At 40.0% G+C, this 13,016-nt stretch overlaps 1 protein-coding gene across 5 annotated transcripts in view; it reads left to right on the forward strand.

Moving 5' to 3' along the window:
• LOC139759964 (uncharacterized) overlaps nucleotides 1-13,016 on the forward strand; it is a 117,168-nt gene that overhangs the window by 22,686 nt on the left and 81,466 nt on the right. For 3 of the 5 annotated variants that reach the window (XM_071682669.1, XM_071682671.1, XM_071682670.1), the window contains exon 5: nucleotides 6,147-6,301. The exons of the other annotated variants lie outside the window; for them this stretch is intronic. In XM_071682669.1, coding sequence (XP_071538770.1) covers nucleotides 6,147-6,301 — 155 coding nt within the window. The remainder of the gene's footprint in view (nucleotides 1-6,146; nucleotides 6,302-13,016) is intronic. 5 annotated transcript variants of the gene reach the window in all.

The raw sequence follows: 13,016 nt of genomic DNA on the forward strand, positions 1-13,016 counted from the left end.
GCCAGAGAGCGTTATTGGATTACGTGTTGATTGACACGCGTGCGAAAGAGAGACTTTTGTATGTTAATGTGCTGAGAGGTGCAACTGGAGGGATGTCTGATCATTATCTTGTGGAGGCGAAGGTGAAGATTTGTATGGGTTTTCAGAAAAGAAGAGAGAATGTTGGGGTTAAGAGGGTGGTGAGAGTAAGTGAGCTTGGGAAGGAGACTTGTGTGAGGAAGTACCAGGAGAGACTGAGTACAGAATGGAAAAAGGTGAGAACAAAGGAGGTAAGGGGAGTGGGGGAGGAATGGGATGTATTTAGGGAAGCAGTGATGGCTTGCGCAAAAGATGCTTGTGGCATGAGAAGCGTGGGAGGTGGGTTGATTAGAAAGGGTAGTGAGTGGTGGGATGAAGAAGTAAGATTATTAGTGAAAGAGAAGAGAGAGGCATTTGGATGATTTTTGCAGGGAAAAACTGCAAATGAGTGGGAGATGTATAAAAGAAAGAGACAGGAGGTCAAGAGAAAGGTGCGAGAGGTGAAAAAGAGGGCAAATGAGAGTTGAGGTGAGAGAGTATCATTAAATTTTAGGGAGAATAAAAAGATGTTTTGGAAGGAGGTAAATGAAGTGCATAAGACAAGGGAGCAAATGGGAACTTCAGTGAAGGGGGCTAATGGGGAGGTGATAACAAGTAGTGGTGATGTGAGAAGGAGATGGAGTAAGTATTTTGAAGGTTTGTTGAATGTGTTTGATAATAGAGTGGCAGATATAGGGTGCTTTGGTCGAGGTGGTGTGCAAAGTGAGAGGGTTAGGGAAAATGATTTGGTAAACAGAGAATAGGTAGTAAAAGCTTTGTGGAAGATGAAAGCCGGCAAGGCAGCAGGTTTGGATGGTATTGCAGTGGAATTTATTAAAGAAGGGGTGACTGTATTGTTGACTGGTTGGTAAGGTTATTTAATGTATGCATGATTCATGGTGAGGTGCCTGAGGATTGGCGGAATGCGTGCATAGTGCCATTGTACAAAGGCAAAGGGGATAAGAGTGAGTGCTCAAATTACAGAGGTATAAGTTTGAGTATTCCTGGTAAGTTATATGGGAGGGTATTGATTGAGAGGGTGAAGGCATGTACAGAGCATCAGATTGGGGAAGAGCAGTGTGGTTTCAGAAGTGGTAGAGGATGTGTGGATCAGGTGTTTGCTTTGAAGAATGTATGTGAGAAATACTTAGAAAAGCAAATGGATTTGTATGTAGCATTTATGGATCTGGAGAAGGCATATGATAGAGTTGAAAGAGATGCTCTGTGGAAGGTACTAAGAATATATGGTGTGGGAGGCAAGTTGTTAGAAGCAGTGAAAAGTTTTTATCGAGGATGTAGGGCATGTGTACGTGTAGGAAGAGAGGAAAGTGATTGGTTCTCAGTGAATATAGGTTTGTGGCAGGGATGTGTGATGTCTCCATGGTTGTTTAATTTGTTTATGGATGGGGTTGTTAGGGAGGTGAATGCAAGAGTTTTGGAAAGAGGTGCAAGTATGCAGTCTGTTGTGGATGAGAGAGCTTGGGAAGTGAGCAGTTGTTGTTCGCTGATGATACAGCGCTGGTGGCTGATTCATGTGAGAAACTGCAGAAGCTGGTGACTAAGTTTGGTAAAGTGTGTGAAAGAAGAAAGTTGAGAGTAAATGTGAATAAGAGCAAGGTTATTAGGTACAGTAGGGTTGAGGGTCAAGTCAATTGGGAGGTAAGTTTGAATGGAGAAAAACTGGAGGAAGTAAAGTGTTTTAGATATCTGGGAGTGGATCTGGCAGCAGATGGAACCATGGAAGCGGAAGTGAATCATAGGGTGGGGGAGGGGCGAAAATCCTGGGAGCCTTGAAGAATGTGTGGAAGTCGAGAACATTAACTCGGAAAGCAAAAATGGGTATGTTTGAAGGAATAGTGGTTCCAACAATGTTGTATGGTTGTGAGGCGTGGGCTATGGATAGAGTTGTGCGCAGGAGGGTGGATGTGCTGGAAATGAGATGTTTGAGGACAATATGTGGTGTGAGGTGGTTTGATCGAGTAAGTAATGTAAGGGTAAGAGAGATGTGTGGAAATAAAAAGAGTGTGGTTGAGAGAGCAGAAGAGGATGTTTTGAAATGGTTTGGTCACATGGAGAGAATGAGTGAGGAAAGATTGACCAAGAGGATATATGTGTCATAGGTGGAGGGAACGAGGAGAAGCGGGAGACCAAATTGGAGGTGGAAAGATGGAGTGAAAAAGATTTTGAGTGATTGGGGCCTGAACATGCAGGAGGGTGAAAGGCGGGCAAGAAATAGAGTGAATTGGATTGATGTGGTATACCGGGGTCGACGTGCTATCAATGGATTGAATCAGGGCATGTGAAGTGTCTGGAGTAAACCATGGAAAGTTTTGTGGGGCCTGGATGTGGAAAGGGAGCTGTGGTTTCGGGCATTATTGCATGACAGCTAGAGACTGAGTGTGAATGAATGGGGCCTTTGTTGTCTTTTCCTAGCGCTGCCTCACACACATTGGGGGGGAGGGGGATGTTATTCCATGTGTGGCGAGGTGGGTATGGGAATGAATAAAGGCAGACAGTGTGAATTATGTGCATGTGTATATATGTATGTGTCTGTGTGTGTATATATATGTGTACATTGAGATGTGTAGGTATGTGTATTTGCGTGTGTGAACATGTATGTATATACATGTGTATGGGGGTGGGTTGGGCCATTTCTTTTGTCTGTTTCCTTGCGCTACCTCTCAAACGCGGGAGACAGCGACAAAGCAAAATAAAAAAAAATAAAAAAATAAAAAATATATATATATATATATATATATATATGATAGAGTTGATAGAGATGCTCTGTGGAAGGTATTAAGAATATATGGTGTGGGAGGAAAGTTGTTAGAAGCAGTGAAAAGTTTTTATCGAGGATGTAAGGCATGTGTACGTGTAGGAAGAGAGGAAAGTGATTGGTTCTCAGTGAATGTAGGTTTGCGGCAGGGGTGTGTGATGTCTCCATGGTTGTTTAATTTGTTTATGGATGGGGTTGTTAGGGAGGTGAATGCAAGAGTTTTGGAAAGAGGGGCAAGTATGAAGTCTGTTGGGGATGAGAGAGCTTGGGAAGTGAGTCAGTTGTTGTTCGCTGATGATACAGCGCTGGTGGCTGATTCATGTGAGAAACTGCAGAAGCTGGTGACTGAGTTTGGTAAAGTGTGTGGAAGAAGAAAGTTAAGAGTAAATGTGAATAAGAGCAAGGTTATTAGGTACAGTAGGGTTGAGGGTCAAGTCAATTGGGAGGTAAGTTTGAATGGAGAAAAACTGGAGGAAGTGAAGTGTTTTAGATATCTGGGAGTGGATCTGGCAGCGGATGGAACCATGGAAGCGGAAGTGGATCATAGGGTGGGGGAGGGGGCGAAAATTCTGGGGGTCTTGAAGAATGTGTGGAAGGCGAGAACATTATCTCGGAAAGCAAAAATGGGTATGTTTGAAGGAATAGTGGTTCCAACAATGTTGTATGGTTGTGAGGCATGGGCTATGGATAGAGTTGTGCGCAGAGGATGGATGTGCTGGAAATGAGATGTTTGAGGACAATGTGTGGTGTGAGGTGGTTTGATCGAGTGAGTAACGTAAGGGTAAGAGAGATGTGTGGAAATAAAAAGAGCGTGGTTGAGAGAGCAGAAGAGGGTGTTTTGAAGTGGTTTGGGCACATGGAGAGAATGAGTGAGGAAAGATTGACCAAGAGGATATATGTGTCGGAGGTGGAGGGAACGAGGAGAAGAGGGAGACCAAATTGGAGGTGGAAAGATGGAGTGAAGAAGATTTTGTGTGATCGGGGCCTGAACATGCAGGAGGGTGAAAGGAGGGCAAGGAATAGAGTGAATTGGAGCGATGTGGTATACCGGGGTTGACGTGCTGTCAGTGGATTGAATCAAGGCATGTGAAGCATCTGGGGTAAACCATGGAAAGCTGTGTAGGTATGTATATTTGCGTGTGTGGACGTATGTATATACATGTGTATGGAGGGGGTTGGGCCATTTCTTTCGTCTGTTTCCTTGCGCTACCTCGCAAACGCGGGAGACAGCGACAAAGTATAAAAAAAAAAAAAAAAAAATATATATATATATATATATATATATGTATATATATATGTATATTAAAAATTTCATAATTTCTTTCCCTTTTGCAATAAAGGTTCCCATTACCATATCTGTCGTTACATAATTTTCTAATATGCTTTTTTTTCAATTTGTTCTTCAAAGTTCTGCAATACTTCTGTTTTCACTCTTCAGTCTTAACTATTTCCTTCACTATCATTATACTTTCACTGTTGGAAACTTGTAAGGTTGCTCAGTTATTTTATTATCATTACATGACTATTTTGTTCAAATATTTCTTTGCTGAATTCTGTTAATTTCCCCATTTTCCATTCTTGTATAAGTGTATGGTATATCTGCATTTTCTCTCCTTAGGGATATTATTATGTTCCTCACTCCCATGTGATCTGTTGAACACCTTATTTTACTGTCTGTTATATCTCTGTCTCAATTTTATATCATTATTATAGACAGTATGGAAACAAACATTTGATGAAACTTAATTTCTTGGGCATGCTTCCTCATGCTGCTACTATGAGTTTTTTTTTAAATATTCCTTCTTTATCACTTGATTTTTTGTTTTCTTTATGTCATATGATTCTGTAGTTTATTGTATCAAATGCCATAGGAAATTCAAGGAAAACTGTGTATCGTCATTCATGACAAAAAATTTATGTTATATGTTTTGTAGGATGCTGATATTTGAGTGAGTATACTTTGTCTGGTACAAGTTAATTTTGGCATTTACTGATATTAGGTGTTTTGACATAAGTTCCTTAGTCACTCTTTCAAAGACTTTATTACATGTGAATTCATATTTAAAGGCCTATGTTGTCTCTGCAGAAGTTTCGGACCTCCTTTGCATATTGATATCACATAAGCAGTTTTATGAACTCCCATAATGCTGTGATTTAGGCTCTTTTTTCAGAGGTATCATCATTGGTTTTACTACTAACATTTTTATTTTGTGGAATATCACTCAAGTTTCATCCGGTTCTGGTGCTGAATTTTCTTTGAGTTGGTCTTTTGCTACTTTCATGTCATTTTTAGTTTAATATCTGTGATAGCATTCACAAGAAACTGATTAGATATCAGGTTTTTAGTTTTACAGAATATAGAGTTGGGTAAAAAAAAAAAAAAGAGAGTACCTACATACCTACAAGTAAGTACTTATGACAAAATTTTGCCATTAGGCAGGGGTAGCGCATAGCGCTCACCACTTATATTGCTCCATTAATTATAATTTTTTCTGCTACCAGGCACATTATATTTTGTAACTGTCAATCGAGGGCTCATCTGGAGCTGGTTTCAGCCATTTATCAAGGCTTCTTTTGAATGTTTCTGTGCTTATCCCATGCAGATTCCTTATTTCACGAGGCAGTACATTGATTAAGGTTTCCATTTTTCTTGCTGGGTTCTCGTAAATTTTTGTTTAAAATCTTCTTGGTATTTTGCCATGAGGCAGAAGTAGCACATAGTGCACAGTACATATACTGCTTGTTTGGTAAGCTGTTATTCTCTTCTGCCACATGCATTGCATATTTTTCGATATTAGGCTTATCTGAATACATTTTAGCCATTTCTCTAGTTTTCTTTCAAGGGCTTCTGCACTTCTATTTTTTTTTTTTCATTTTGATAGTTAGATCATTTAATATCTATCCATCATTTTTGCTGGATGCTCAAATAATTTTGTTTGGTATCTTTTTGAGAGTGTGTGTGTGTGTGTGTGAAAGGGAGAGTGAAAGAGAGAGAAGCATGGACAAAGATACTGACAACTATTTCTAATGTTTCACTTTTCTGCTAATGTTCACAAAGTCACCATAACTACAATTAATTCCATCATAACTAGATTCTGCCACTGTGCACCTAGTAGAGCTTAACTCTTATTACTGCACTCAGTGTAGTTTATGAAAAAGGGTAATTGGATCCTTCCTTTAAACAATGTTATTACTACTTTCATGAAATCTCCAGTAACACATCTTGGATAGATCTAAGGGAAAACTGATTTCAAAGAAAAAATCTTAAAACAATGTACCCAAGGAAAAAAAAAAGCATGTTTCTTGCCTCCAGATATCTCAGAGCAGAAGAGGTAAACCTCTAGATCTTCAGGAAAACCCTCTGATCTGCACACCAGCACCAGCAGCATCAGTCAAGGCAACAGGTGGTCAGAAAGGAGATAGAACTGAGGCTGTTGGTTTCTCAGCTGCAGTTGACCCTAGTCAGAGGTAAGCTCTTTCCCAGAAGTGCTGTTGTCACTTTACTATAGGACCTCTTCCTTACAGGATTTGATTGGCAGAGAGTGGCATGTAGGTTGCCTTCAGTTTTGAGCAGAAACTTTTTTGAATTGACACCGGAAGTTTTGCTGATGAACTGCCTTTAGCAGTTGCTGCATGCACACATCTACGTATTATACATATATAGAGGATGTTTTACACAGTGGCTTAACTTGGTAGTATGATTTGAAAATTTTTAGACCTTTAGATATTGTCTATGAAGGGAATTCCACAAGGCATGAGAAAATAATGTTCTGCTATTCCGGTTACCGAATGTTAGTAGGGCCTTGCACAAAGGTAGGAGCCCTGTAGCAATGATCATCTTGATTTTCCATTCATTTGTTTGTTTGAGAGGAATTCCCTAAGGCATGAGCAAAAATTACTTATGGTAAGCTATTCCCATCATCAGGTATTGCTTTGGTCCTTCAAAGATGTAGGAGTCTTGTAGTAATAATTACCTCATCTTTTCATTCATATGTGTCTTGATGGTTTGGTTGTTCAAATACTTAACTTTTCAAATTGTGTGGTTAATATCCACATCCTCCCTTATGATTTAGATGTGCATTTTGAGGATTTAACCAATAAGTGTTGAAAGGTAATGGCCACAGCCTTTTCTTCATTAATATATTCTCATTCTTATCACTGGTGAGCCAAAAATTGGCATAATTGTATGTGTTTGGCTATTTACATAATGGTAATCAAAGTTATGCAGAAGCTTTTCAGAGCACTCTGCTGATATTTGCATATTTTTCATCACTTATTTATAAGCAGTGAAGGACCTTAGCCAACTTAGACCATGTTGTATTACTGAGGGTCGAAGGTTCTGTATATATGTTCAAATTTAGTTGCATCTGCTTGTCAGGATACACAATACCAGCTGGATTGTTTCATCATTAATATGTATAGATAATTGTTGCAGGTCTTTTGTCCTTTACAGTTTTCATATTTAAGAGGCCATGCAAAATAATTCTATTGCCTCTGAAATTATAAATCCCTCACCTTTATTCTAATCTTTGGATTTATTTTATGACCCTCTTGCATATCTTGCTTATACTTTTTTAGGCCATCATTCTAGTATCACCTTTCTCTGTTTGTCTAAAGCAGTTCTTAGACATTGTTAAAGTCTCATGTACCTGTATTTATTCTGATTGTTCCCAAAAAACTCTTACCTGAACTTATATTTGCTCTGCAAATGATAATTTCTTGATTAGTCTCCTGTATTTAATGATTTTATCATTGTCGTTCATGAGGGTTAAGTGCACAATCTTCAAACAAAAGTTATATTATTCAGTACATTTTCAGTGAATGTAGTTCCTACTATTTATCAAATGTATTAGACATAGTGTTTCATTCATCCATTCAGTACTTTGTATGAAAAAGTGGAAATTTATATATGATGAATGTGTGACTTGACAGTATATATATTTTTTCGTACATGTTCCTCTTTTCCCACATTAGTGAGGGTGTCAAGATCCAACGAAGAAAATATGTCATTTGTTTATGTTCACTCTTTGGCTGTCATGTATTGAGCCCCATATTCACAGCCATCCCCTGTAAATCCTTCTGTGGTTTTCCCTAATCATTTCACATACCCTTGTGCAGTGTGTTGTCCTTTGTAAACCACATCACTCCAGTTCGCTCTATCCCTTGCATGCTTTGCACCCTCCTGCATGTTCAGGACCTAAGCTTTCAAAACATTTTGCACTCCATCACTCCATTCTTCCATTTTCTTGTTTTCTTCCTCTTTCTTATTCCCAACACTTCTAATGTGTTTACCCTCATACTCATCCTCAAAACATGTCTAAACCAATTAAGCACACCCTCCTCAGCTCTCTAACTTACTCCTCTTACTACTGTTTCTCACTTCCCTGTCCCTTCTTATTCGATCAACCTTCCTTACACCATATATTGTTGTCAGACATTTGATTTCAGACTCATTCACCCTGCTTGATGCATTCTCTTCTAGATCCTGTGGCTTGGATCTGTCCAACACCATCAGGATTACTCTACCTTAAAGCATGCTCATATTTGCCCACCCAGATGATGACCTCTCTTTCACATATTTGTCAGTGCTCCTTGAAACTTTGCTCCTCAGCCTACCCTGTGACTCACTTTAGCTCCCTTGGTTCCATTTGTTGTCTTGTCTACTCCCAGGTATCTGAGACTTCACTGCCTCCAAGTTTTCTCCACTCAAACTAGCACCCAACTGTCTCTCTTTAGTGCTAAACTTGATACCCTTCCTTTTTTTCATACATATTCACCATTTACTGTGTCAGCGAGGTAGCATCAAGAACAGACAACTGAGCCTTTGAGGAAACAAACAATACTCACTTGACCCTCTCTCAGTTTTCTTTTGGAAAAATATAACAGGAGGGAAGGATTTTCAGCACTCCACTCTCACTCCTTTTAGTTGCCTTCTATGACATGCAGGGAATATATGGTTAGAATTCTTTCTCCCCAGTCCCCAGGGAAAACCTTACTTTTGTTCATATTTATTCTCAACTTTCTTATCTTATACACTTTCCCAAACTCAGACTCCAGTTTGTGCATCTTCCAACTTGAATCTGGCACCAGTCCATGTCATCAGCAGACAGTAGCTGACTTACATCCCAAGTCCCACATCCCTGAAAGACTGCAGACCTCTTCTTCCCACCAAGACTGTTACATTCACTTTCCTTGCCACCCCATCCATAAACAAATTTAACAGCTATGGTGACATCACGCACCCATGCCTAGGGCTCAATCTTCAACACCTGGAATTACTCACTCTGCTCACTTTCCACTCATACATATGCCTTTCTTTCTTAATGGATACTCTTCACAGCTTCTAGTAGCTTTCCTCCCACACCATATATTCATAACACCCTTCACAGAGCATCTCTTTATCAGCTTTATCATATACTTTCTCTAGATCCATAAATGTCACATACAAATCCTTCTGTTTCTCTGAAGTATTTCTTGTGTACTTCCTGCAAAGCAAACAACTAATCAACACATCCCCTGCCACTCTTAAAGCCACAATACTCTTCCTCATTTTGATTTTCTCTGCATTTCACCACAATCTCGAGAGTCACCACTCTCCCATACAATTTTCCATGCACACTCCAAAAATTTAAACCTCTGCATTTCATACATTCACTTTTGTCTCCCTTGCCTTTCTACAGTGGCACTGAGCAGGCGTTCTGCCATTCTTCAGGCACCTCACCATGATCCATACATACATTGAAAATTCTAACCAGTCAGCAATGCAGTCCCTTCTTTTTTTATGAAATTCATCTGCAATCCCATCCACTCAGGCTGCCTTGCCACACTTCTTATGCAAGGCTTACAGTGACCTCTCTTTTTAGCAGTTCACTTGCCTGAACTCTCACACTTCTAATGTATCATCAACCCAAACACGCCACATCTGCCATCCTGTTGCCAAACACACTCAGCAGTCCATCAGTATACTCTCCCCTCTTCATATCATCTCTGCCTGTTACCATTTGCCTATTTAGATCCTTCACTTATGCTTCCATTTTTTCTCTTGTTATGCTATTGACCACTTTTCAATCTATTTTCTTGTTCTCCCCGAAGTTTGTAGATACTCACCTCAGCTATCATTTGCCCCCTTTTTCATCTTCTGTACTCCCATTTTGATCTACTGCAACCTTCTTGTGCATCTTCCAGTCATTCGCACCCCTATCCCCTTCACCTCTTCTCAGCCTTCTACCATTTCACCTTTTGCCCTCTTCACCAGTCTTCTCTCTCTCTCTCTCTCTCTCTCTCTCTCTCTCTCTCTCTCTCTCTCTCTCTCTCTCTCTCTCTCTCTCTAGCTATCCCACCACTCACTGTGTTTTTCAACACGTCCACCTCCCTCTCTTGCCTCTCTCTCTGCCTAACTTTGTTATCCCACCACTCTGTGTTTTTCTACAAGCCCACCTCCTCTGTTAGGACTGTTTCCCTGTATACCTCCCATTCCTCACCCACTCCCCAAACTTTATTTACTCTTACCGTTGCCAGTCAACACTAAATCTTTCCTGGTATCTCTTTACACAAGCCTCTTTTCCAGGCACATTTTTCTCTCTCATATAATTTTCTCTCTTTAGAGAGCCATTAGAATCATTCACCCTCGCCTCCATCTAGTAATGATCATGCATCTCACCAGCTGTCCCTCTCAGCACATTGACATCCAAGAATCTCTTTTGCATGCCCATTTGCACAGTACATAACAGGAAGGATAGCTATGAGAATGAAAGGCACTGTGGTGTTGATATTATCTAATCATCCAGACATTTATCCCCAGATACATAGGGAACATTGAGAAAGAGGGAGGAGTGGTTTAATAAAAGATTCAAAAATCAAAGGAGCTTTGCATTGAAGTGTAATGGAAGTGAGTCATGGGGTGGAGGAGGGGGTGAAGGTTCTGGGAGCACTGAAGAATGTGTGGAAAGTGAGAATGCTATCTGCGAGGGCAAAAATATGTATGTTTGAGGGAATATTAGTTCCAACAATATTATATGGTTGTAAGGCATGGTCTATAGATAGAGTTGTGTGGAGAGTGGATGTGTTGGAAATGAAGTGTTTGAGGACAATATGTGATGTGAAGTGGTTTGATCAAGTAAGTAATGAAAGAGTAAGAGAGATACTTGAGAGTAAAAAAGAGTGTGGTTGAGAGAGCACAGAAGGGTGTGTTGAAATGGTTTTGACATAAGTAGAGAATGAGTGAGGAAAGGTTGACAAAGAGGATATATTTGTAAGAAGTAGGAGGAACAAGGAGAAGCAGGAGACCAAATTTAAAATGGGAGAATGGAGTGAAAAGATTTTGAGCAATTGGGGCCTGAACATGCAGGAGGGTGAAAGGTGCACATTGAATAGAGTGAATTGGAGCAATGGGGTATACTGGGGTCAGTGTGCCATCCATGGACTGAACCAAGGCTTGTGAAACATTTGATGTAAACCATGAAAAGCAGATAGGGAGCTGTGGTTCTGGTGTATTACTCATGACAGCTAGAAAATGAGTGTGAGCAGATGTGGCCTTTCTTCGTCTGTTTCCTGGCACTACCTTGCTGACGCAGGAGGTGGTGATCCAGTGTGGGGGAAGAGAAGAGTATGTATATGTTACATATTTTCCTTTCCCTCATGAAATTGTGCTGTTCCCTGTGGGGGGAGTGGCATCAGAATGGAAATGGATGAAGTTATCAAATATGAATATATACATGTATATTCATGTATATGTATGTGTGTAAAACATCTGTTATTCATAATGCAAAACATGAAAATTCTCAGAACAACATTTTTCAGTTTTGGTTGCCAACCCTTGAATATCTAAAAAAGATTTAAAGACTAGAAAATGATGAGTGAAAATATTTCAGATTGCAAGCACACTGTGGTGCAGTGATTAATGTATACAGAAGCTGATGTTTTGTGGCACTGGTAATTGTTTACTATCTCCCTTGTATTTTCTGACAGTGTTGTGTGCTGGTCTTGCACCTTTGTGTATTTTGTGCACCCTAGATTACTATTGTGGACAATGGCTGCTTTCAAGTGTCATGAGTAATTTCCTGATTGCACCTTAAATGCAAGAGAAATGTTTCAAGCCTCAAAAAGAAAATGGAGCTGTGCAAGAGGCTGGGTAAAGTCCAAGATGGCACTTATGAAGAACTTCACTGCTGGTATTACAGTAATTTTCATCACTAAGCAGCAGAAGAAAATCAAGGCATATAGCAGTGTTTATTTCTTTACACATTAATATTTTTCCTATGTAGAATATTTACAAACAGGTAAAATGTTTTAGAATACCCAGTCATTGCTTTATGCATGATCACTGTATGTGATTTAGCTATTATGTGATGACCCTCTTTTTATGTGGGGTGATACAAAAGTGTGCCAAAACTTCAGTGAAGTTGGGCACTTGGAAGAAACATGGGTCCTGGATGGAGTGTGACATGTTGCTGTCCGCAGATCATTCTAGCAGTTACCACCATTGTGTGTGGATCAGTGCTAATTGTACGATTTGTTTGTACCTGCTAATGTGATTTTCCTGCAACCTGCTGTGTTTGTCAGTATGTCATCCAAGCATTCAGCAACCTCTTCCTGAACCTTGAACCCCAAAACGATCATTTGAATAGAGGAGAACCTCTCTAACCTAAAAACAAAGCTAGAAGTCTTATGATTTGCTGATGCTGGTGAGGGAGCATCATTGTGGTTGGAAGTGTGCCAAAACTCTGGTGAGAGTTAGTAGGAGTAAAAACTTTGGTGAGGGTTAGTAGGTGGAGTAAGCATAGTTCCTGGGTGAAGCATGCCATGTTTCCCCCACTGTGTCAAGTCTTACAGTTACCAATGTTTTGTGCAGCTCTGTGCTACTTGTGTGATTTGGTTGGTTGTACCTGCTAATGTGATATTCCTGCAACCTGCTGTGTTTCTGCTTTTTAGCTTGGCATTCAAACATCCAGCAACATCTACTACCCCAGAACCAGCAGTTAAGTGGAATAGAACCTCTCTGATCCTAGAAATGTTTGAGTGTGCTTACAACCTGGGTGAATCTACAATCTGCAGTATAGATAAGAATGCAGAGAAAATCAAATTGCTATGGTTCACTCTAGTCCACTGGCCGTTGAAGTAACTACAAGGGTTAGGAATCCACTTATGGAGAAATTGAACATGAGATGAAGAAGAGAAGCAGTCC

The sequence above is a fragment of the Panulirus ornatus genome, chromosome 34, assembly GCF_036320965.1.
Source record: "Panulirus ornatus isolate Po-2019 chromosome 34, ASM3632096v1, whole genome shotgun sequence".
In the NCBI taxonomy this organism is placed as follows: domain Eukaryota; kingdom Metazoa; phylum Arthropoda; class Malacostraca; order Decapoda; family Palinuridae; genus Panulirus; species Panulirus ornatus.